The 26,371-nt window shown below is 41.4% G+C and overlaps 1 protein-coding gene across 1 annotated transcript in view; it reads left to right on the top strand.

The window, feature by feature from the left end:
• wdr95 (WD40 repeat domain 95) overlaps window positions 1-26,371 on the top strand; it is a 105,434-nt gene that overhangs the window by 41,029 nt on the left and 38,034 nt on the right. The window contains exons 5-14 of the mRNA XM_073041931.1: window positions 3,210-3,275; window positions 13,436-13,666; window positions 14,391-14,473; window positions 14,571-14,663; window positions 15,339-15,384; window positions 16,431-16,536; window positions 21,470-21,710; window positions 22,132-22,237; window positions 22,887-23,038; window positions 25,082-25,178. Of these exons, the coding sequence (XP_072898032.1) occupies window positions 3,210-3,275; window positions 13,436-13,666; window positions 14,391-14,473; window positions 14,571-14,663; window positions 15,339-15,384; window positions 16,431-16,536; window positions 21,470-21,710; window positions 22,132-22,237; window positions 22,887-23,038; window positions 25,082-25,178 (1,221 nt within the window). The remainder of the gene's footprint in view (window positions 1-3,209; window positions 3,276-13,435; window positions 13,667-14,390; window positions 14,474-14,570; window positions 14,664-15,338; window positions 15,385-16,430; window positions 16,537-21,469; window positions 21,711-22,131; window positions 22,238-22,886; window positions 23,039-25,081; window positions 25,179-26,371) is intronic.

Consider the following 26,371-nt stretch of genomic DNA (forward strand, 5'->3'; position numbering starts at 1 on the left):
TGGGGTTATTTCTGCAGTGGATTTTGAATAGCTGATGCATTAGTGGGTAAGGTACTTGATTCACTGTCTGTATCAGCAATGTTTTGGAGCAGCCTCACTCTTGGGGTTAATCTTCCATGCTTGATTCACAATTAGAATTTTCTCATTCATGTATAGCCAGGGTTCTGCGATCCATGCGACATTCCCACTTATTGCAGTCTGGAGCATTTTGTTGCTAAAGGTTGTAACCAGGCAGAGTTGCATGGAAACTTGTACTGATATCTGCTTCATCATTTGCTTTGTGATGCATGGAGATTTCTGGGAGAGAAGATGATTGTCAATGTAACGTGAAGGGAGAGAGCATTGATTCATCCCAACATTTGTACACACAAGTTGCTGAAAATCTCCCATAGCCAACTGAAACGGTTGTCCCTAGTTTCTAGGAAAACAGCCGGTAACACAGAATCCTTAAAGAGTTAATGGAGAATAATCAATGATGGATGTGCAAGACATTTTGGTGACTGGATTTTTTTTTCTTAATACTGGCTTTAATTTTCAGCTGTTGGCCTACTACGTGAGTTGTTGAAAAAAGGATGAGCAGAGCAAAACAGTGGTTACTTTGCAGTCTGTACTTGCGTGCTAGTACCCTCAAGGGAGCATTTACTGATAAAAGTGAACATATGACCTTCTGTTAGAGGATTATCGGTTCTGGATGTTCCTATCTGTAAGGAGTTGTGATAGCTGACAGTGATAGTAGATAATCCTTTGGTATCGCCTAATTCACAGTACTAGTTGGTTATGTGTGAGGCCAGCTATAAAAGGTTTTGTTGGAGATTTAGATACTGCAGAGAGGTGGGCGAGCATACACGTTCAGTAGTGATATATGGTCTTGATGGAGGGTCTCATCACAAAGCATCGATTGTTTGTTCCCCCTCCATAGACGCTGTCTGACCAGCTGAGTTCCTCCAGAATTTTGTGTGTTGCTCTAGATTTCCTCTGTGTGTGTGTGTGTGTGTGTGTGTGTGTGTGTGTGTGTGTGTGTGTGTGTGTGTGTTGCGCAGTGCGCATTGGGGGAAATTACCTGTAGGCTTCCTGTAGGAACAGCTGATCACCCATTTCTTACCCAGCCTGATTTGGGAATGAGGAGAAGCATATTTGTCTCTGGAAATAATCTTCCCTGAGGGTGATGGAGGGCAGATTATTAGATGTTTGAGATGGAGATTGATAAATCCTTGAACTATCAGGAAATTGAGGGTCATGGGGATTGGCTCGAAAGAAGAATTCAAACCCACATGGATCAGTCATGATCATATTGAATGGAGAGGCAAGCTTGAAGAGATGGGTGACCTACTCATGCTCCAATTTTCTTCTGTTATCATGTAAGGTTAACCATTATTCTTATCACCCTGATGCCAAACCAAATACATTTAAAGTGATTAACTTTGGCACGAACACCAATTTCTCTAACTTTGGATAATTTCTCCACCCTCCACCTTATCAATTTTTCCGTTTTCCCTTCATTTCTTTTCTTCTCCTCACCTGCCCATCACCTGCCTCTGGCGTCCCTCATCCTTCCCTTTCCTCACCATCTTCTCCTATCAGATTCCTTCTTCTTCAGCTCTTTACCTCTTCTTCCTATCACCTCTCAGCTTCTCACTTCATTCCCCTTCCCCCACCCAGTCACGTCACCTGGTTTCACCTATCTCCTGCCAGCTTGTACCCTTCCCCTCCCTACACCTGCTTCTTCCCCTTCCTTTCCTGCCCTGACGAAGGGTCTCAGCCTGAAACTTTGACTGTTTATTCCTTTCCACAGATGCTGCCTGACCTGCTGAGTTCCTCTAGCATTTTGTGTGTGTTGTTTGTGTTCAAAATGACAGTGTCCAGTGTTAAGTAGTAAATGCTGGATGGTGTGATGTAAGAACCAGAGTTAAGCCTTCTGTGGTTCTTTTTAAACTTCATCCACTGTGGGTGGAGTTGCTGGCTGATTAAATTACCATCCCACTTCATTCTTCATCCAAATCATCCAAATCTTCATTTGTTGCAATGACTTTACAACACATTGCTTAAAACTCTGTCTATTTCTAGTCATCGCGCAGCAGTAACAAACACTTAATTTCAGAGAGGATCTGATGAAGAATGGTGAAATAATAATAATTGAAGAAAAGCCAGAGAAGCTCAATATTTCATAGCCTGGAAATGACAACTGAAAAAAAGACCATATGACAAAGTAAATTCAAGCAAAATATTCTTGTAGTGTTGAACACTTGGAGTAAAACAGCAGAGTCTGAGGTGGAGAGTGACGATGATTTATGGAGACGTTGAGATCTGAGCCATATTGTTTATTGGAAGGTCTACTTCCTTTCAGTAAGAAGGCTGTGTGTTTGATCACAGTGGCTTCTATGGGGTCAAACAGAGGTGCTGTTGTCCTTTTTAAACATGCTTTTTATGATCGCAAGACCCTACTGGAAATTCAGAACTGAAAGTACTGCGGGAGTACCCCATCAGTGAGTTACCCACTGGCAGAGAAACTGAAGGAGCCGGACTTGGATTGTGCTGCTCCCTGCATCAGAGAGGCGTCGGAGAAGCCGGTGTGTGGAGGCCGTGCGCAATCTGACAGCGAGTGATCACAAGACCTTCTCAGACATTATTAATATGGAATGCTGCAAGTCCGATTCACAGATTTATTGGCGGATGGTGGAGTGGTAAGCGGGGGAGTTGTGTGGCCTTGGTCATAGCAAGGACTAGGCCTCAAGCTGCAGCTGCCCAGGAGAGAGGCATTAGATTCTTTGTGCTGCACCAGAGGTAGTGTGGTCAGTGCTGTCCCCCAGTGTTCCCTTGACAGAAGACAAGCTGTATTACGTTTGACTGCAGACTGCTGCAACATCCATAGACTTGGGGTCTTGGAATAGATTTTTTTCGTACCACTGTATTTTACTGATATCTTGTACGTGCTTGTTTTATGTGCTGTGTGTGTTTTGTGTCGTGTGTGACTGTTGGAACTGTGTTTTGCTCCTTGGCCTCAGGATAGCGCTGTTTTTTTTTGGCCATGTTCATAGGTATTCATATATGGTTGAATGACAATTAAACGAACTATATATTTAAAATTGACTTTCCAAAGACATTGAGAGCCTCCCTTAATGTTTTTCATGACCTTATTACTGTAGCTGTGACCTAGTTTGATAATGCCAGTGTTATTTTCAGATAATTAATTTTACTGTTTTTCATTCTAGCATGATGACCAAATAGAAGAACTTTTCAGGAAGATTGATTATTCTGCAAATGGTCAAATTGGATGGGTATGTCCAAAAACTGCAGGGTTCTGCAGTTCTGAGATGCTGAAATTAATTTTGGATCTTGTGTACACAGAAGGATTTTGTGTGCATTAAATTAACCTGTATCTTGAAACTATTTCCTCAATAAGTTCAAGAATTTTTATTTTCTTTTATTATAATTTTCTTATTTTTAAACAAACATGAATGAAGTGATAAAATTCTGAAGAAAACTTTCAAACAAGGGTGAGAGGTAATGAGAGCACAGTGTTAAAATCGCATGCTTATGGTTGTTGTGAAGTGAATCTTTTCTGAGTCAGTCTGCCCATCAGCATTTATTACCTATTGCAGTCAAATCTGCCACTTCTTTCATTTTGCCTCTATTGAGAAATTAGTTGAGTTCACAAACTGAATTAAAATATTAAGCTGCTTATTGTAAATTAGGCAGATATTTGTGTCAAGGACAAATATATTAAATAAATTATTTAATTAAGGGCATTTTCAAATGATTTATAGCAATTTGCATGAAAGAAAAGTTGATAATTCCTTTCACCAATTACTCATTTAATAGTTCAATTATGGCATGGTTCCCTGCTCAAGATGGATAATTTATTCTTCACGGACTGCACTTTCTTGTGTTGTTATCCCTCAGGCCCAATCTATTATAATAAGGCTGCTTCCTTTATCAGTATTACTGTGTCTTCAAGGCCATGATGCTTGCAGTTTTGTCCCTGAACAGAGTGGAGCTGAATATTAACGGCAGGTCTTACAGAAGCTCTACATTCAAATTGTGCTGTGGAGCAAGGATTTTCAAATCTATTAACGCAATAGTATTTTATTTAAAATGATGAGGAGAATAACATCTGATGAACATAATAACATTAGTTTCTAATATAGGAGAGCATGATTTTGACCTCAAAAGCTCTCTTTGGAAATTATTTTAATCTGGACTTTATCAGGGATAACTGATTTGTTGTCCAACTGCTGACGATGGAAACTGAGCACTGCGACACAAGAACAAATACATCACAGGGATGTCCATATAAATGCAACAAATTTGTGTGGTGTCAATATATCATTTCTGATCTTTCTTCTCCAGGCAGTTATAATGTACACTTTTCTGACATACTCTTTGATTTAAATGTGGCAGAATTGTAGTGGAATTTAGAAATCTGGCCAGAACCCAGAGACTCCAAATCCTCTCTGTCAAATATCTGCTCTCACCAAGATGAGCAGGACCCTAACTGCCACCTACTGAGGTGAACTGCAAATAACATGGTTTCCTACTTCAATTACTCCGCTTGGGGAACGTCCTTCCTGCCTTCATGCAGGCACATAAGACCATAAAGTACAGAAGCTGAATTAGGCTATTTGTCCATCAAGTCCGCTCTGCCATTTCATCATGGCTGGTCCATTTTCCCCCTCACCCCAGTCTCCTGCCTTCTCCCCATACCCTTTCATGCCCTGACTAATCAAGAATCTTTCAACCTTTGCCTTAAATATACCAAAAGACTGAGCCTCCACAGGACCTGTGGCAATGAATCCCACAGCTTCTTCACTCTGTGGCAAAAGGAGCACCTCCTCATCACCATTCTAAAAGGATGCCCCTCTATTCTGATCCGAGACTCTCCCACCAAAGGATACATCCTCTCCACATCTACTCTATTGAGGCCTTTCAATATTCAATAGGTTTCAATTAGGTTACCCCTCATTCTTCATAATTCCTGTGAGTACAGGATCAGAGCCATCAAATGTTCCTCATATGAGAAGCCTTTCAATCCAGGAATCATTTTAGTTGAACCTCCTTTTGACCGTTTCTAAAGTCAGCACATCATGTCTTAGAAAACAGGCCCAAAACTGCTCACAATACTCGTGAGGCCTCACAGTGCTTTATAAAGCCTCGACATTACATCTGGTCCTCTTGACATGAATGCTACCATCACATTTGCTTTCCTCACCACAGACTCAACCTGAAAATTAACCTTCAGAGAATACTATACAAGTCCCTTTGCACCTCAGAGTTTTGAATTTCTCTCCATTTCGAAAATAGTCCACTCTTTTATTTCTTCAACCAAAGTGCATGACCATACACTTCCTGATGCTGTATTCCATGTCACCTCTTTGTGCATTTTCTTAATCTGTTTAAGGCATTCAGTAGCCTCTATATTTTCTCAAAACTGCCTGCTCCTCCACCTATCTTCATAGCATCTGCAAACTTAGCAACAAGGCCATCAGTTCTGTCATCCAAGTCATTCACATATAAACGAAAAAAGAAATGGTTCCAACACAGACCCCTGTGGAATGTTGCTAATCACCGGCAGCCAACCAGAAAAGGTTCCCTTTATTCCCATTCTTTGCCTCCTGTCAATCAGCCACCATTTTCTCCGCACTAGAATCTTTCCTGTAATACCATGGGCTTGTAGCTTGTTAAGCAGCCTCGTGTGGCACCTTGTCAAAGGCCTTCTGAAAATCCTTTGTCTGTCCTGCTTGTTACTTCTTCAAAGAATTCCAACAGATTTGTCAGAAAAGATATTACCTTGAGGAAACCATGTTGACTACAGCCCATTTTTATCATGTGCCTCCCAAACCACATCCTTAGCAATGGACACCGACACTTTCCCAACCACTGAGGTCAGACTAATTGGCCTATAATTTCCTTTCTTCTGCCTCTGTCCCATCTTGAAGAGTAGTATGTCATTTATGTGGAACTATCGATTCTTGAAAGATCATTACTAATGCCTCCACAACTTCTTAAGCCACCTCTTTCTGAATGCTGGGGTGTAGTCCATCTGGTCCAGGTGACTTAGCTATCTTCAGACCTTTTAACTTCCCAAGAACCTTCCCTCTAGTAATGGCAAGTTCACACACTTCTTCCCCCTGACACTCTCAAACTTCCAACATACTGCTAATGTCTTCCACAGTGAATACTGATGCAAAATACTTATTCTGTTCATCTGTTATTTCCTCGTGTCTCATTACCACCTCTCCAGCATCATTTTCCAGTGGTTCGGTATCCACTCTCGCCTCTTTTACACTTTATGTATCTGAAGAAACTTTTGATATTCTCTTTAGTTTTATTAGCTATCTTACTTTCATATTCCATCTTTTTCAGTTGCCCTATTGGTTTTTAAATGTTTCCTAATCCTTTAATTTCCCATTAATTTTTGCTCTATTATATGCCCTCTCTTTAGCTTTTATGTTGATTTTCACTACTCTTGTTAGCCGTGGTTGTGCCACCTTGCCTTTTAGCGTACTTCTTCCTCTTTGGGATGTATATACCTTATGCCTTCCAAATTGCTTCCAGAAATTCCAGCCATTGCTGCTTTGCCATCATCCCTGCCAGTGTTCTTTTCCACTCAATTTTGGCCAGCACCTTGCTCGTTCCTCTTCAATTCCCATTACTCCACTGTAATACTAATACATCTGATTTTAACTTCTTTCTCTCAAATTTCAGGGTAAATATGATCATATTATGATCACTGGTCCCTAAGGGTTCCTTTACCTTAAGCCAGGGGTGTCAAACTCATTTTAGGTCACGGGCTGGATTGAGCAAAATGCAGCTTCATGCGGGCCGGATCAGTCGGACGTGTGCGAACGCAGCTTTCGTTGCCTCAGTTTTTTCAGCCTGCTCTCATGTGTCTCAGTCTCTGCTATAACTACAAAGTGTTTCACTTTACAAATTCCGTTTCTTATGAAGACTGCCGAATAAACACTAAAAACCCTGAAAACCTGGTACCTGAATAAACTCAGCATTAGCCATTTCATATGCCATAGGCGCTTCGATTACTGGGGCCAGCTTTAATAGTAATTAGATATTATCTCACGGGCCAAAGATAATTCCACCGCGGGCCGGATTTGGCCCATGGGCCTTGAGTTTGACATATATGCCTTAAGCTCTCTAATCAATTCTGGTTTATTGCACAACACCCAATCCAGAATAGCTGCCACCTTTCTGGGCTCAACCAGGAGCTGCTCCAAAAAGCCATCTCATAGGCATTCTAGAAAACCTCCCTCTTGGGATCCAGCGCCAACCTAATTTTCCCAATCTACCTGCATATTGAAATCCCCCATTAGTATTGTAACTTTGCCTTTTTGGCTTGCATTTTCTTTCTCCAGATGTAATTTGTAAGCCACATCTTTACAACGCTTTGGGGGAGGGGGTTCTGCATGTGACTATTTATGTCTTTTTACCCTTCAGTTCCTTAGCTCTACCCACACTGACTCAACACCTTCCAACCTCATGTCTTCTGCTTTTAATAATTTGATTTCATTTTTTTTTACCCACAGACCCTCCTCACTCCTCCCCCCCCACCGGCAGAGCTGCCTGTCCTTTTGATACAATGTGTATCTTTGGATGTTAAGCTCACAGCTATAATCTTTCAACCATAATTCAATGATGCCTAAATCATCATACCTGCCAATTTGTAACTGTGCTACAAGTTCATTGGCCTTGTTCTGTATACTGTGTACATTCAACTATAACACCTTCAGTCCTGTGTTCACCCTTTTCGATTTTGTCTGCCTTGTACATTGCAACTCATCCCGTTGACTGCAATTTTGCCCTATCATCAGCCTCTCCTTGCTAGCAGTCTCACTGCACACTGCCTCTGTTTGTAAACCAACTACCTCATCCTCAACACTGTCTCTCCAGTTCCCATGCCCCTGCTAAATTGATTTAAATCCTCCCGAACAACTCTAGCAAACCTGTCTGCAAGGATATTGGTCTCCCTCAGGTTCAGCTGTAACCCATCGCTTTTGTACAAATTGTACCTTCCCCAGAAGAGATCCCAATGAATCTGAACCCCTACCGCTGAACACGTTCCTCAGCAATGCATTCTCTGCCAAATCATCCTACTCTTACCTTCACCGGCACGTAGCACAGGTAGCAATCTAAAGATTACTCCCCTAGAGGTCCTGTTTTTCAGCTTTCAAACTAGCATCCTAAAATCTATCTTCAGGACCTCCTCACCTTTCCTACCTATGTTATTGGTCCCAATATGTACCAAGACTTCTGACTGCTCACCCTCCCCCTTTAGAATGTCGTGGACCCAATCCGAGACATCTCTGACCCTGGCATCATGCCACCTGGGTGTCTCTATTGTGCCCACAGAATCTCGCCTCTGTTTCTCTGACTACGGAATCTCCTATCACCACTGCAGTCCCCCTCCCCTCTCTGCTCTTCTGAGCCACAGCACCAGACTCGGTGCCAGAGACCCCTCAAAGTTGTATTATTGAGAGGAACAGCCACAGGTGTACTCTGCACTGGCTGTGCATTACCACTCCTCCTCCTGATAGTCATCCGGTTACCTGTCTTCTACAACCTAGGGGTGACTACCTCCCTGTAGCTCCTGTCTATCACCTCCTCATTCTCCCGTCGGGGGAGAAGGTCATTGAGCTGTAGCTCCAGTTCATTAATACGGTCCCTCAGGAGCTGTGGCTCCATGCACCTGCTCTAGATGTGTTTATCCAGAAGGCTGGAGGTCTCCCAGAATTCTCACATCAGTCACAGAGTATAAAACACTGGCCTGGAGCCATTCTCACTACACTGCTATGCCCTAAAAGACAATAAATGAACAATTAAGAACAAAAAGATATACTTACCACATACTTTACCTCACTGAAGCCTGCTGAGCCAAAGCTACTCCAAGCATTGACACACTAAGAATGGCCCCCTCCATTTGCACTTGTGTTATTTTTATTCGCCCTTATTTATGAATCTGGCTTGGTGATTGGTCACAGTCTAACTCTGAGAAACTGCCACGAAGTTCTGCTTTTATAATTTTAACTGCAGTCCTGATTGCAAAGGTAGCTCTCTTCACGTAGTCTCACTCAGCGATCTGGTAGCTACACCAGGATGTAACATGCATCCCTCATAGTCCCTTCACGAGTAGGATATTACGCTGTGAAAAGTGTCACATCACAACTATACCAAGGGAAAGGAACACATTTATTATTTGAAGTTATTTCTTCCCTTGAGGCAACTTAATGAGGGTGCTGTAAATAGCGGTTTAACTCGTTTCCTTGTGATCATTTTAGAATGAGACAAGTCCGCCTGAGAGATCTGCCTCTTCAACAGTACAAGAATCAGGTTTATTATCACTGAACTATGTCATGAAAGGTGTTGTTTTACAGCACAATATATGAAAAATTACTAGAAGTTAAAATAAGCAGTCTATTTAAAAAAACAATGCAAAGATAGAGCAGAATAGTGCGGTAGTGTTCACGGACCATTCATAACTCTGGTGGAGGGTAAGAAGCTGTTCGTAAAATACTAAGTGTGCATCTTCAGGCTCCTGTACCTCCTCCCTGATTGCAGTAATGATGTTGTTTTCAATGTATAAGATGTTGTTTAGTGTCAATGGATAAGGCATGAACAGATTAGATATGGCAAAGTTATTTCCCATGGTAGGAGATTCTAGGACAAGAGGGCAAGACTTCAGGATTGAAGGACGTCCTCTTAGAACTGAGATGCAGAGAAATTACCTTAGTCAGAGGGTGGTAAATCTGTAGAATTTGTTACCACGAGCGGCTGTGGAGGCCAAGTCATTGTGTTTATTTAAGGTAGAGATAGATAGGTTCTTGATTAGCCAGGGCATCAAAAGGTATGAGGTGAAAGCAGGGGAGTGTGGATGACTGGAAGAATTGAATCAGCCCATGATTGAATGGCAGAGCAGTCTCGATGGGCTGAATGGCCTACTTCTGCCCCTATATCTTATGGTCTTATGATAAATGCTTCTATCTTTCTCAGTTTTCCACTTTCATAAACCATGCCTTTATGAACTTTGTGAGGAGATGAATAGTTAGCACTGTCATGAAGCATAACAATTCCTTGATGTTAGTGGTGGCATAGACTAGATAGACAATTCTAGTGACAGTTTCTCAGGGGATGGTTCTTGTTCATTTGGAGGATTTCGCAGTGTGCACAGTAAATATTCTTCATGGAGCCACAATGTGCTTTGCTCTGACACAATTTCAATGTTTAGATAGATAGATAGATAGATACTTTATTCATCCCCATGGGGAAATTCAACTTTTTTCCAATGTCCCATACACTTGTTGTAGCAAAACTAATTACATACAATACTTAACTCAGTAAAAAATATGATATGCATCTAAATCACTATCTCAAAAAGCATTAATAATAGCTTTTAAAAAGTTCTTAAGTCCTGGCGGTAGAATTGTAAAGCCTAATGGCATTGGGGAGTATTGACCTCTTCATCCTGTCTGAGGAGCATTGCATCGATAGTAACCTGTCGCTGAAACTGCTTCTCTGTCTCTGGATGGTGCTATGTAGAGGATGTTCAGAGTTATCCATAATTGACCGTAGCCTACTCAGCGCCCTTCGCTCAGCTACCGATGTTAAACTCTCCAGTACTTTGCCCATGACAGAGCCCGCCTTCCTTACCAGCTTATTAAGACGTGAGGCGTCCCTCTTCTTAATGCTTCCTCCCCAACACGCCACCACAAAGAAGAGGGCGCTCTCCACAACTGACCTATAGAACATCTTCAGCATCTCACTACAGACATTGAATGACGCCAACCTTCTTAGGAAGTACAGTCGACTCTGTGCCTTCCTGCACAAGGCATCTGTGTTGGCAGTCCAGTCTAGCTTCTCGTCTAACTGTACTCCCAGATACTTGTAGGTCTTAACCTGCTCCACACATTCTCCATTAATGATCACTGGCTCCATATGAGGCCTAGATCTCCTAAAGTCCACCACCATCTCCTTGGTCTTGGTGATATTGAGACGCAGGTAGTTTGAGTTGCACCATATCACAAAGTCCTGTATCAGTTTCCTATACTCCTCCTCCTGTCCATTCCTGACACACCCCACTATGGCCGTGTCATCAGCGAACTTCTGCACATGGCAGGACTCCGAGTTATATTGGAAGTCTGATGTGTACAGGGTGAACAGGACCGGAGAGAGTACGGTTCCCTGCGGCGCTCCTGTGCTGCTGACCACCGTGTCAGACCTACAGTCTCCCAACCGCACATACTGAGGTCTATCTGTCAAGTTTAATGGTGGGTTCATTGCTATAGCACCAGAAGAAGCTTATTGAAGAGGTAGAAAGATGAGAGGAGACCTTTGTAAGTCCTCCCTGTCAAGACCAGAACCACTGTGTTCCTTCCTGCTCCCATTTCCCCCCTCACTGATGTTGGGCTGTGAGTAAATTGGAGTAAGGATGGCGATGGGCCTCTTCTATTTGAAGATGATTGGGAAGGGGGCAGTCAGCAATTGTTGTGGTGAGCTGGGGGCGGTTGGGGGTGAGGACATATCCAACTCTATGTATTTTCTGTTTTTCTCCGTTGCTCTCCTATCCAAGTTCATGTGAAACTGTTGTTGAGCACCCAGCCTCATAAGGTATTCCACTGGTCTGAGAAAAATGTATAGTAGTTTGATGAACTTTGATTAAGAACAATGACATAAACTCAGCATCTGTAAGGTCAAGGAATTGATTGTGGGCTTCAGGAAAGAGAAATAGGGAGAACACAGCAATTCTCATCGAGGGGTCAGTAATGGAGAGGGTGAGTAACAACACAGTAATTCTCATCAAGGGGTCAGTAATAGAGAGGGTGAGTAACAACACACAGCAATTCTCATCGAGAGGTCAGTAATGGAGAGGGTGAGTAACAACACAGTAATTCTCATCAAGGGGTCAGTAATGGAGAGGGTGAGTAACAACACACAGCAATTCTCATCGAGAGGTCAGTAATGGAGAGGGTGAGTAACAACACAGTAATTCTCATCGAGGGGTCAGTAATGGAGGGGGTGAGTAACAACACAGCAATTCTCATCAAGGGGTCAGTAATGGAGAGGGTGAGTAACAACACACAACAATTCTCATCACGAGGTCAGTAATGGAGAGGGTGAGTAACAACACACAACAATTCTCATCACGAGGTCAGTAATGGAGAGGGTGAGTAACAACACACAGCAATTCTCAGCGAGGGGTCAGTAATGGAGAGGGTGAGCAACTTCAAGTTCCTGGGCATCAACATTTCAGATCTGTCCTGGGCCCAACACAGTGATAGAATTACTAAAAAGACACGGCAGTGCCTGTATTTAATTTGAAGTTTGAGGATGGAGTTCTGGTATGTCACTGAAGACTCTAGCAAATATCTATAGATGTACCATGAGGAACATTCTAACTGGTTGCATCACTGATATGGAGGTGCCAATGCAAACTTTGCAAAGGGTTTTAAAATCATTCCAGCTCCATCATGGCCTCCCCATTATTGAGAGTCTTCAATAGGTGACATTGATCGTGAAGGGCCCTGACCATCCGGGATATGTCCCCATCTCATTACTGCCATCGGGAAAGAGGCAAAAGAGCCTGAAGATGCACACTCGATGTTTTAGGGACATCTCCCTCTCCTCAGCTATCTGATTTCTGATGATCCAAAACACAGCCTCACTATTTTGCACTATGTTAAAAAATATATTCTTATTGTAATTTATAGTATTATTTTTGTAATTTATTTTTTATTGAAGTTCATCAAGCATTTCCATAAGATGTATTTCAGACATTGTACATATATATCACAAATCTGCACAAAGTATTTATCTGGGGTATACACTTATAGAAAAGAGTGGAAAGAAAAAACAAGCGAAAGGAAAGAACTATGTACAAGTAGGGAGTGATCTTTTTTTACAACAGATTCATTGATTTGTGAGAATAAAATCAGGCCTATGAGGCATTATGTAGTTAAACCATTTTTCCCAGTATGAATCAAATTGTTACAGCTTATGATTAACAGATGCTGTTATCTTCTCCATTTTGTAAATGTCCATTGTATTTTTTAATATATTGCACAGTACTGCTGCAAGACAACAAATTTCACAGCATATCTGTGATATTAAACCTGATTTTGAGCTTTTGAAGATATGTTTTTGGTATAATCCACATAAAAGATAAAATCAACAGAAGGTATTTAATGTGACAGCTCTTTATTTTTGAGAAATAAAATGCAGTTCTCAGAACATAGTTCAGATTGGACTTAATCATTTTCACAGTCTTGCTCTAATATCCCATAATCTTTCTGAAAATATAAAGTAGAAATAGCTGAAACTATTCAGCAGATCAATGCTGTATCTATGAGGAATTAGACTGAATAAATATTTCTGTTGTCCTTTCATTAGAGCTACTGCATTCTGTTCTGTGCTCCTTTATTTTTTTGTTTGACAGGATGAATTCTGCACGTACATGCAACTGAAGTATCAGGAGATTGAGGAATCCTACGTGCGATCAAAACACATCTCATTCTCCCTTCCGGCAACTGTCAGGATGCTCTCCCATGCCCAGCAGATCCTACGCATTTACTTCACACCTGATGAGACGTTCATCATGATGCGAGAAGGTGGAACCATTTCCTTCTGGACGTCACAGCTAAAGCTGAAGCGTAGTCGGAGGCTCTTCGTACGTGCATTTGTAGTCTTTCATAAGGATTGAGTTTGAGAGCTGGACATTTGCACATTAAACTTCATTCCCACTATTACCAAGGGGTAATAGTGCGAATAATCTTCATTCATGTGCATTGGTCTTCACTTGAGGTGACTGTCAAGCATAGATAATCAAATGCTATGTTCTTGTATTAGAAATTCAAAAATAGTTTAATGGCCTTTAGCACTTAGAAAATGTAGAACTTAGAAATTTGCACATGCTGAGAGAGTGAGGAGGAGGAATAAGCAGAAAAAAAGAATGTCTCTAAATTGTTATTGACTTGCAGAGGCTGCTGAAGGCTTCTACGCTTAGTGGTTACAGCAAGAGTTTGTTTTCTCTATTTTTTTTCAATTTACATCTTCTCCAGACAGATTAAATACATCAACAAGCCTCCAGAACCCTCTTCTGGTAAACAGTAAGCTGTCTTATCCATTTTCTCATAGTCTGCACCCTATCACATTCATGTGCTTTGTTCTCTCCATCTTTCCTTCTCTGCACACTTAAATCTGCTTGTTTTTCAAATTTTTCTCAATTCTGAAAACCATTACCCTAGAATATTCTCCACAGATGCTGACTAACTTGCTGAACATTTCTTGCAATTTTCATACTTATATCTTTGTATTATCTGAATGTGTACAATTTTATTGAAGTAACAATACAACTGGACAAAATAGATAATTTTGTTCATTTTATTTTACAGGAGAAGTCTTTCAACCGGAAGCCAAAATGGATAACTGACTTCACCATCATGTATCAATACAACAAGATCATTCTAAGTACTGGGTATGGGTTCCTTCTCCATTTTATCTGAATGAATTTTATAAAACTAACTGAATAACATGAGAAGAGCTGAGGTATTTTATATTTCTTTTAAATTCAGAGATCGAGAAATTCAGATTTATGAGCTCTCTACATTTGAGCCATATTGCCAGCTCACTGGTTTGGAGGCATGTCCATTACAGCTTGACTACTGGTAAGGAATCCAAGTCACTGGGTTACTCCTAAGTGGGAGATATTCTTGAATTTTCACTTCAGTATCAAAATCTGAATGTAATGGTGCTTGATCCACTTCCTCCAGCAGACAATTTTGCTGCTGTAGATTCCAGAAACTATCATCTCTTGTGTCTCCATCAAAATAATTTATTTATTGATTGATTGCAGTACGTCAATGAATAGGCCTTCCCGCCTTTCGAGCCACACTGCCCAGCAACCCCTGATTTAACCCTTGCCTATACACGGGGCAATTTACAATGGCCGATTAACCTACCAACCAGTACATCTTTGGACTGTGGGAGGAAACCGGAGCACCTGGAGGTAACCCATGTGAACATACAAACTCCTTACGGACAGTGGCAGGAGTTGAACTGTAGTTGCTGGTACTGTGCTAACCACTATGCTACCATGCCACCATATTCTGACTTACAAAATTTTTCTGCAATCTTCAATACTTCACCAGAGCTTCTAAATTTAACATACCGTAGTGTAAACATTATTTCACAGAACTTGTTGTTGAAATAAAACTGACTGCAGCAGAAACTCTCGATTTTTAACAGTTTTGTTGGGCTTGAATAATTCTCCAAGATGTTTTGTGCTGTGAAATAGTCTGTAGACGTCAGATTGCTATGACTTAATTTCTTTTATTTTGTAGTTCTACTGGTGCCGATGACTGCATGATTCTCTATGGAGATGACCAGGTGAAAGTCTGATGCTGCATTTATATGACCATTCTGCGTTGCTGATAGCTCCACACACCAGTATCTGGAAAGCACTTCCAGTGTACCTGGTGACATGGAGATCTGACACGCAGATCTCAACACAGGCTTCACTCTCTTTGTTTGTCTAATAAACAAAATTCCAAATATATCCCTGCTCACTTTCAAGGACTCTACAACCCGTGTTCACAGAACACTGACTGAGGCATTTCAGTGATGACTTCACTTTGCAATGCTTTTATACAGTCAGTGGCCATTTCATTAGGTAAAGGAGTGGAACCCGCTGTGGCTCTCCGCTGCTATAGCCCATCCGCTTCAATGTTTGATGTGTTGCAAATTCAGAAATGGTCTTCTGCACATCACTGTTGTAGCACGCGGTTATTTGAATTAATGTTTGAATTAATGCCTTCCTGTCAGCTTGAAACAGTCTGGCCATTCCCCTCTGACCTCTCTCATTAACAAGGTGTTTTAGCCCACAGAACTGCACTCGCTGGATGTTATTTGTTTTTTGTAAACTCTACAGACTGTTGTGTGGGGGTGTTAAATTCCGTTTACCATTTAATCAAGTCAAGTCACTTTTATTGTCATTTCGACCATAACTGCTGGTACAGTACATAGTAAAAATGAGACAACGTTTTTCAGGACCATGGTGTTACATGACACAGTACAAAAAATAGACTGAACTACATAAAAATACAACAATACAGAGAAAGCTACACTAGACTACAGACCTACACTGGACTGCATAAAGTGCACAAAAACAGTGCAGGCATTACAATAAATAATAAACAGGACAATAGGGCAAGGTGTCAGTCCAGGCTTCGGGTATTGAGGAGTCTGATGGCTTGGGGGAAGAAACTGTTACATATTCTGGCCGTGAGAGCCCGAATGCTTCGGAGCCTTTTCCCAGTCGGCAGGAGGGAGAAGAGTTTGTATGAGGGGTGCACAGGGTCCTTCATAATGCTGTTTGCTTTGCGGATGCAGCGTGTAGTGTAAATGTCCGTGATGGCTCAAACCATGTCATCAAGTCTGTGGTTGACACATCAACGGTGGGCTTCATCAACAGCAATGATGAGTCGGAGTACCAAGAGGAAGTGGCACAGCTGGTGGACTGGTGTGAGAAGAACAACCTGAGTATGAATGTGGAGAAAACCAAGGAAATTATTGTGAACTTCAAAAACATCCCCCTCTTCAAGAACATGGCTCCTCCATAGAAAGAGTCAAATGCACCAAGTTCCTTGGAGTTCACATTACAGTTGACCTCACCTGGTCCCTTAATATCACCTCCGTGAACAAGGAGGCACAGCAGCGCCTCCTCGTAAAGGGAAAGGGGATTGGGGCAGCTCCCCTCTCTCCCCCCACCACCCTAACTGACTTTTGTTGGAGCACCATTGAGGGCGTCCTGCCAAGCTGCCATCTCCTTTGGGAGCAGCCGAGCGTTGGACCAGAAGCCCCTACAAAGGACTGTACCTACAGAGGATCATAGGAGCCTCCCTACCATCCATCAAGGACATTTATCAAGAATCCCACCCATCCATTCACCATCCTCTTTGACGTTCTACCATCAGGCAGGAGACTATGATGCATAAAAACAAGAGCAGTCAAGATGAGAAACAGTTTCTTTCCACAGGCCATTAGGTTTCTGAATTCCCTGCCACATTGCATTTAAAATGTCCCCAGTTACCTTACGATAGTTCACTTATGCACTTCAGTTCATTTATTTATGTGTAGATTTTATCCGTACTTTCATAAGTGACTGTGTGGTATATGTGTGTTATGGGTACTATGCTTTACACCCTGCTTTGAGAAATGTCTTGTTTGACGGTATACACGTATACAGTTAAATGACATTAAAATTGAGTTGACACCACTCTATCTCACTCCTGTACACCTGTCTGAAATTCTGCCAACAACATTTGTGTCTCTGGTGAATTTATAGGCGGTGTTTGAGCTGTGCAAAACCAGACGGCCATGAGTGTAGAGCGAGTAGAACATTGGGCTAAGTAGGTGTGCACACTGTGTGCCTGTTTTAACTGCCAATACACAATGACTGTAGTCTCCCAAGGAGACGGTCAAGGATTCAGTTGTGGAGGAGGTACTGAGGCCAAGGTTTTGAAGTTTGTCGATTGGTCCTGAGGCAATGATGGTATTAAATGCCAAGCTGTAATTGGTAAAAAGAAGCCTGATGTAGGTATTGATGTTGTCCAGGTAGTTCAAGGCTGAGCGGAGAGCCGATAAGATGCATCTGCTGTCGAACTATTATGGAAGTAGGCAAGTTGTAGTGTGTCTAGGTCAGATAGGAGTTAGTTCTAGCCACGATATATCTCTTAAAGCATTCCACAGAGTCGATCGGAGCGCTCCTGGATTATACTTGTTGAGGCAGCTCACATTGCATTTCTTGGGCATTGGTATAATCGATGCCCTTTTCAAGCAGAGACCAAACTCTGACTGTTGCAGTGCATGATTGAAAATGTTCTTGAACACTAGCTAGTCGGTTGGCACAGGCTTCCAGCATTTGGCTTGAACGTTGAACATAGTACAGCACAGGAACAGGCCCTTCAGCCCACAATGTTGTACTGAACCAATTAAATTAGTAATCAAATGTCTAATGAAACTAATCTCTTCTGTCTACGCAATGTCCATGTCTTTCCATCTTCCTCACATTCATGTGTTTATCTTAACATTTCTTAAAATTCTTTAATGTTTTTGGCTCCTACTACCACCCTAGGCAACACATCCCAAGCATCCTCCACTCTGTGTGTGTGTGTGTGTGTGTGTGTGTGTGTGTGTGTGTGTGTGTGTGTGTGTGTGTGTGTGTGTGTGTGTGTGTGTGTGTGTGTGTGTGTGTGTGTGTGTGTGTGTGTGTGTGTGTGTGTGTGTGTGTGTGTGTGTGTGTGTGTGTGTGTGTGTGTGTGTGTGTGTGTGTGTGTGTGTGTGTGAGAGAGAGAGAGAGAGAGAGAGAGAGGGAGAGAGAGGGACACTGAGTGTCATAGGAAGTCATTCCTGCCTGTGGCCATCAAACTTTACAACTCCTCCCTCAGAGTGTCAGACACTGAGCCAATAGGCTGGTCCTGGACTAACTTCCACTTGGCATTATTTACTTACTATTATTTAATTATTTATGGTTTTATATTGCTATATTTCTACACTATTCTTGGTTGGTGCGACTGTAACGAAACCCAATTTCGCTCAGGATCAATAATGTGTGTGTGTGTGTAAAAAAAAAAAAAAAAAAACAAACAAAAACACTTGCCCCTCACATCTCCATTGAAATTACTCCCTCTCATCTGTCCTCCGGTATTAGACATTTCAACCCTCTGAAAAATCTACTGTCTGTTTATCTATGCCTCTCATAATTTTATAAAGCTCTGTCAGATCTCCCCTCAACCTCTGCCACTCCAGAGAAAAGGGCCCAAGTTTTTCCCAACCTCCTGTTATAGCACATTACCTCTAATCCAGGCAACATCCTGGTTAACTTGCACACTCTCCAAAGCCTTGACATCCTTCCTATAATGGGGCGACCAGTAACGTATGCAATCCTCCAGATGTGACGTAGCTAGAGTTTTATAAAGCTGCAACATAACTTTCTGACTTCGGAATTCAGTGTCTCGGCTAATAAAGGCAAGCATGCCACATGCCTTCTGAACTACCCTATCAACCTGTGCAGCCACTTTCATGGAACTATGAACTTGTAGCCCAAGTTTGCTCTCCTCATCAATGTTGTTAAGAATGTTGCCCTTAATAGTGTACTGTCTATTTTGCATTTTGCCTACCGAGGTGCAACACTTCATATTTGGCCAGGTTAAACTCCATCTGCCTTTTCTTCCAACTGATCTACATATATCCTGTTGTATTCTTTGCCAGTCTAATATGCTATCCACAACATCACCAATTGTCATATGTGCCAACTTACTAACTCATCCATCTATATTTTCATCCATATCATTTATATACATCACTAATAGCAGAGGCCCCAGTACTGATCCGTGCAGAACACCACTAATCACAGACTTCTATCTTCTAAGTCTCTTCAACAACTGCCTTCTATCTGCTATGGGCAAGCAACTTCTGAATCCAAATGGTTAATTCACCATGGATTCCATCCATCTTGATCTTCTGGATGAGCTTCCCATGAGGGACCTTGTCAAACACCTTATTAATATCCATGTGTACAGCATACACAGCTCTACCTTCATCAGTCACCCTCGTCACCTTGTCAAAAAAACTCAGTCAAGTTAGGAAGACACAACTTGCCCCACACAAAGCCATGCTGGCTTTCCCTAGTTAGGCCATGGTTTTCCAAATGTTCATAAATCCTAGCCTTAAAAATTATTTCCAGTAACTTACCTACCACTGATGTGGGACTATAGGTTCCAGGAAAATCCCTGGTTTCCTTCTTGAGTAATGGAACAACATTAACTACTCACCAGCCCTCCAGGACCTCGCCTGTGCTTAAAGATATTGATTAAGGCACCCGAAATCTTTCTTGCCTCTCTCAATAACCTGGGGTATATCCCATCTAGCTCTGAGGATTTATTCACCTTAATGCTCTTTCCCCTTTACCTAGAAATGATCGAGCACATTGATACTCTCAGCACTGTTCTTCCTCTCCTCCACATCCTTTTCCTTGGTGAATACTAGTGTAAAATACTCATTGAGGACCTCCCCTGCCTCATCCGCATCCAAGCAGATGTTCCCCCTTTACCATTGAGTAGTCTTACCCTCTCCTACGTATCCTCTTGCTCTTGATATATGTATAGAGTGCCTTGCCCTTCTACTTGTAAAGAGCTTTTTATGGCCCCTCTCGCTTTCTTAATTCCCTTCTTGAGTTATTTTGTAGCCTCCTTATAATCCTCAAGAGCTTTGTTTGATTCTAGCTTCCTAAGCTTTCCAAACTTTTCCTTTTTCTTCTTTACTAAACTCATCTCCTTCCTTGACATCCTTAGTTTTCTTATCTTTCCATTCTTGTCCTTCCTTCTGACTGGAAAATACCTGTCCTGTACGCTGTGTCTTTAAACACTCTCCACATGTCAAATGTGGACCTTCCCAAAAGCAGCTGTTCCCAATTAACTCTCCCTAGTTCCTGCCTGATGCTCTCGGAATTTGCCCTGCTCCAATTTAATACTCTTCCACAAGGTCCATTTTTAGCCTTCTCTAGAGCTATCTTAAAATTTAGGGAGTTGTGGTCACTGTTCCTTAACGGCTCACCCACTGAAAGGTTCATCACCTGGCCAGGCTAATTACCAAACACCAGGTCTAGAACAACCCTTCCTCTTGTTGGGCTATCTGGATTTTGATTTAAGAAACCCTCTAGGATGCACCTAACAAATTCTGCCCATCTAAACTTAGTGATGTGATGTTTTGAAAAGATAGATTGTTCCAAAAGATAGATTGTTCTTCTCCCTTGGGGAGCAAAAATAAACCGTAAGTGTATGTATAATTTCCTGTTATGTGAACGTTTGCAGTCCTGATGATGGTGAGAAGATTAGCCTTAAGCTGTAGTACAATATAGATCAGATTATATATTTTACTGACTTGATCTTAAAATATGATTTTCTTCGGTGGGTCAAAGGCTGCTCTGACACATTGAACGAGATTGTGGCTTCATCTGGTCACTAAGGGGAGTATCATCTGTCTGGTGCACTCCGACAGACTGGATTTCTGGTGGAGTTACCCAGTCACTTCCACTCTGGCTACTTACAATGGGGAAAACCGGTAGTGTAGCAGTGAGCATAATGCCATTACAGTGCCAGCAACCATGATTCAACTCTGTCGCTGACCGCAGTGAGATTGTACCTTCTCCCCGTGGATTTCCTCTGGGTGCTCCGGTTTCATCCCACATTCCAAAGATGTACGGATTAGTAGCTTACTGATCAGATGCAATAGGCATAATTGGGTGGTGCAGGCTCGTCGGGCTGGAAGGGCCTGTTACCGTGTTGTATCTCTGAATGAAATACTGTGCAAACTAGAGTAGATGGCAAGATTTATTGACAGTGCTGTCTTCTACATTTTGCAGAATGCTTGCTTAGATCTCTTTTTAACTGGTTTGTTGATTGACTCACTGAAGGCTGTACCACTGGTACCACAAACCTGGAAAAACAGATGAAGGAAATGAAGGAATGCTGGAAAGAGGGGAAGACCACGAAGTACCACAGTCCTTGTGTTCCTCAGAAGAGGCTGGCATGTGATCAATCAGTATTCAGTGTTCATAAAGGCGTAAAGACATTTGACTTGTGTAAGGATAAGAACCTGCTCGTGACAGGAGGAATGGACAGGATTGTGCGTATGTGGAACCCTTACATTCCTGGGTAAGGCGAAGATGAAATCTACTATTAGTATTCTGTTTTCTCACACTAATTGCTCCAAGCAGCTTTCATCAAAGTTTAGTTCATGTTTCAATGAATAAAACGAGGCCCAGTAGCTGAATTATTTATCTGCTGTATACTAGTTGGTTTATCATAGTAAGAAAACATAATAAAGAGCAGTAGAATTGTGGGGAAGATCTAAATTGAATGAGAAGGATATTGAGACAAATTGGAAAGTTAAGATGATCTTCCTTATTGTAGCAAAAAGAAATATTTCTCACGTTGCTGTATAATGACTGGGGCAATTACCCAACTGGTGCATTGATGAGCAGTTGAAGTTGGAAATACAAATATTGAAATCATGGACTGCATTCATGACACTTTGGGATTGGAACCTATTTTCTCTGTTTGTATTGGTTTTTAGGAAACCCACCAGTTTGCTGAGGGGCCACTGTGCTCCAATCTGCTTTCTTTGTATTTCCACTGATGACGATAAACTCTTCTCCGTCTCCACCGACAGCACTGTGAAGGTATGTAAAATCGAGGGCTGGGCAGTTTTTGGGCTGCTTATTTTGGTATCCATGATGTACTGGTAGATTATATCCATGCCTTCCTTTTTTAGGTTAAGCTTGTGCAAAGCCAGTTGGAGGTTAATGGTACAATAACTTAGTGAATGTGAAGATCAGGTTTGAATTCAGCTCTTAGAATCCTACATAAATTATGTCAGTTGAGTACTGGTAGAGGTGAGCCTGCAGCACAAATTGACTCAAATTACTAGTAGTTTTAATTCTGAAATGAATTGTTTCCAAATATGGATAACTCAGTTGAATGGACATAAGTTCTAGAGTTTTATGCTATGCAAGGTCAAAAAATAATCACTGGGCCAAAACTAATAAAATCATTATGGTATCAAACATAGAGCCTATTTAACTATTAATACAAATTGAATTTTTTCAGAGATGGGGTATGTGGTTGAAGCTTGTCCTAATACAGTTATGCTAAACTCATCATCTGTCCAATTGTTAGAAAGGCTTACCTACTTGGAATTTTAGCTTTCGGGAGCAGATAAAAACCGTCAAGAATGTTTGCTCTTCTACTGTTTATATAATTTTCTGCATGGGACAATATATGTAGATTCCACTTAGACTTCATCAAATATTCAATTTGTCTTCCTTCTAGATTTGGGATACTGAAGATCAGTGTTGTCTGTACACAGCGAATCAGAAAGCCACTAGAGTCACTGGTGATATATCGACATGCCTCTACGTTCCAGCGATCAAAGCGCTTTGCGTTGCTGCAGATGCCATAGCTCTTCTGCACCTCAGGATACGGTCAGCCTCCTCTCAGCACTATTACAAAATAATCTTTGAAGTAATGACAACTTTTCACAGTAAAAATAATTGCTTTTCAATTTCTTTGTTTATTTTCATATAATTACAACAATGCATTTAATCACATCCACTTGATTGTTTTTCCATGAATTCTTTCACAAATGAATATTTTGGTGTTTGAAGCTGGTGGCAGAAGTATGGACCTGTAAAAAGCACTTGGAACGGCCTGATCTATGCAACCACTTCTGAATTGCTTTATTATACACCTGTACTTCTTAAAAATGGGCTTTGCCTGATTCACCCCTGCCCACTTGATATGACTTCTCTGTCACTTGTACAAGAAATGATGGCATTTTCCATGGAATGCTCTGTTCGGAATGCTGTGAGAGACTTGGACGGTGTTGTCCTGAAAGTCTCCATCATTGGGATTTCCCAGGGCAATTAACTTTTAATACTTGCAAAGATTAGAAATTATTATGATCCTCACCCTTTCCAAGTAAGGCATTAACCATCATCATTAAGGCATCATCATTCTCCTCATCAACACTGAAACACGTCCAATCCGCCCCCCCCCCCCACCGATTCTCTGATGTTCACGAACCTGATATCCGCTGATGTAATTCTTACATCTGATCTTTGAAAATAAAACCTCTCCCACTTACTTAGCTTGTTCACTGACCAGATGCCAGAATCATCGGCCTGTACATCTTGACTTCCATTTTAGTGGGGGCTTGCTTCTCACAAGCCACTTTCACTTGCAATGGTGAAAATATTTTATTATCACTGAAGTGCTTTTAGATGCCCTGAAAGGAAGTGAAGGACAAGTCTTTCTTTTCAAAACCATGAAATAGCTTGTAGATTTCACTTACCTTAAAGAGTAGAAACAGGGGAGGTCGTTCAGACCCACATGCCATCCATCTTTCGATAGAATTATGGCTGATCTTGCATTTTAATGCCACTTTTCCATAGAAATCCAATACTACTTAATTTCCTTAAATCTATTGATTATCTTGAAAATACCCATTTACTGAGCTTTCACGGCCATTTTCCATAGATAATTTCGAATGCTTACTAGCCTCTGATCTCATTGCTGAATGGCCAACTCTTTTCTTGAGGTTTTATTCTCTGATTCTAGTCACCAAAATTAGGTGAAACATCAAAGCTACATTTGCATTATTAAGTCCTTGAAGACTTCTGAATGTTTTGATGGTTTGAGAGGGTATAGAACTGTGTGGTTGCACTCCTCCCTGTGGTTTCTATCAATTTCCTGCTGTAAGTGCTGCGGGAAACCGTCAGAATGATGTAATTTCACACTTGCCTGTGCCCATCATTTTGCACCTGTCAAATTTTTATGTAAATTTTTTTGCCAAACATACATCAACTTTAAATTCATCCAACAGCAATAAACCATCACTACAAAGGCAGAAAATGTGCTAACTGTATTAAATCGAGCATACTTTTCCTACATCATGTTTGAAATGTGCCACAGTGCCTGTTGAGAATAATAATGAAGCCCTTTTAAGGAGAGTAGTGAAAGAATCTGTTTAGAAATGGTATTTGAGGATGTAATGACATTGCAAAGTTGACCCAGTATTTCCTGTAGCACTTGGCTTCTGTGCACTCAGTGCTTCATCAAGGATCAGAGTGGAACACTCTAAGTTGTCAAGATGGTTTCACGCTCGGCGGGATAAGGATTAGAAGGAATTTTAATCCTTTTTTCCTGTGGGTTTCACCTGCAGTTGGCCTTCTCATCAGGAGTGGCAAGTGTTTATCAGAATTCCTGTTTGAGAGAAAATGGTATGAGTGCTGAAGGATACAGACTTGAAAGCCTTTGTGGATTTTTTCCATATTTATGTGCTTTTCTTTATCATTTGCCAAGATTCGTGCAGTATTCCACTGCACCTGGACTCCTCCATGGGTGTGAATGGATTTGCTTCTTTTTAGGTCCCAGGAATCTTGAGCACCTTTGATATTTCAGATATATAACGGACAGAATCTCATTAATTTCACTTTGGTTCTATTTCTATTTTTTCATACTTGCAGACCACAGCCACACCATATTAAGTCCCATAAGGAACCAGTTCTGTGCTGCATATACTGCAGTGAATTTCGGCAGATTATTAGCTGTTCAGAGGAATCAGTAAGTATAAGGTGACGATTATAAAAGTGAGACTTACTGATACACAGTACTGTTTAAAAGTCTTGAGTACATATTTAGCTAGGGTGCCAAAGACGGAATTGTATTTGTCAACGTGGAACAGAGAGCAAGCTTGTAAATCTGGATGTTGGGAATGGTGAGGGTGGAGTGCCGTGAGACAGATGGCAGGGAAGGAATGCCGGGGCGGGGAGTGGCATGGGTGCAAATACACCCACCCCCGAGACACCAGTCAAGGTCATTTGATTCCAAGCAATTTGTTTATTGATCATTACAGAATGTCTCTCTGGTACTTCCTGCTTCCTCCCTCTTCACTCCCCCCTCTCCCAACCATGATCCTCCTCTCCCTGCCCCCTCCCCACACTCAGTCCACAACGAAGACCCATATCAGAATCATATAAACTTGTTTTATTCCTGGCAGCAGTACAGTGCAATGTATGAAATTACTACAGTACTGTCCAAAAGTCTTATACATCCTTACTATATGTATATGTGCCTAAGACTTTTGCACAGTGCCAAAAATCATTATGTTAAAAAAAGGGCTTTGTGTAGTGAGATATAAATGTATTTTAAATAAAAGCAAATATGATGGTTGTGTTCCCATGGTTGCTTGTGGTAGGGGATGTAGATTTGGGAGACTCTATTAGAATAATTGGGGTAAGCAATTGAAGTGTATTTTGTAGCTGGTACGTGGCAGTCACAGTGTATTGATGGTAGTGAAATAAAAGTTCAGGGAGTTTCATTGGGCGCTTCGTCCAGGATGCTGTCGAAAATTTATTAAAATAATTGTGCATATATAGGTAATCAGATAAAAATGATAAGCAAGCCTAGGAAAGTCATACTACAAGAAAAATAACAATTCTACATCCTCATCCAACACCTGAAAGTTCTAATATATGTGTTCTAATTGTGCCAAATCTCAATCTCATCTGTTCTCTTGGACAACATATTTTCTCTTAAGTGATGCCCATGAAAAGAATCCTTTACATTCAACTGGCAAACTCTAATGTCAACACTGACATCCCTACCCAATTTCAAACCAATGCATCTGCACAACTAACAAAGGACAAACCAAGAGTTAAAACATACACCCATGTGTTAGAATTTTTTGAATTTAATTTTACAAAGATGCATCTTTAACCTGGAGTTTTGGTGTGTTCTCACCTTTTTAACGGCAA

The sequence above is a fragment of the Hemitrygon akajei genome, chromosome 4, assembly GCF_048418815.1.
Source record: "Hemitrygon akajei chromosome 4, sHemAka1.3, whole genome shotgun sequence".
Classification (NCBI taxonomy): Eukaryota; Metazoa; Chordata; class Chondrichthyes; order Myliobatiformes; family Dasyatidae; genus Hemitrygon; species Hemitrygon akajei.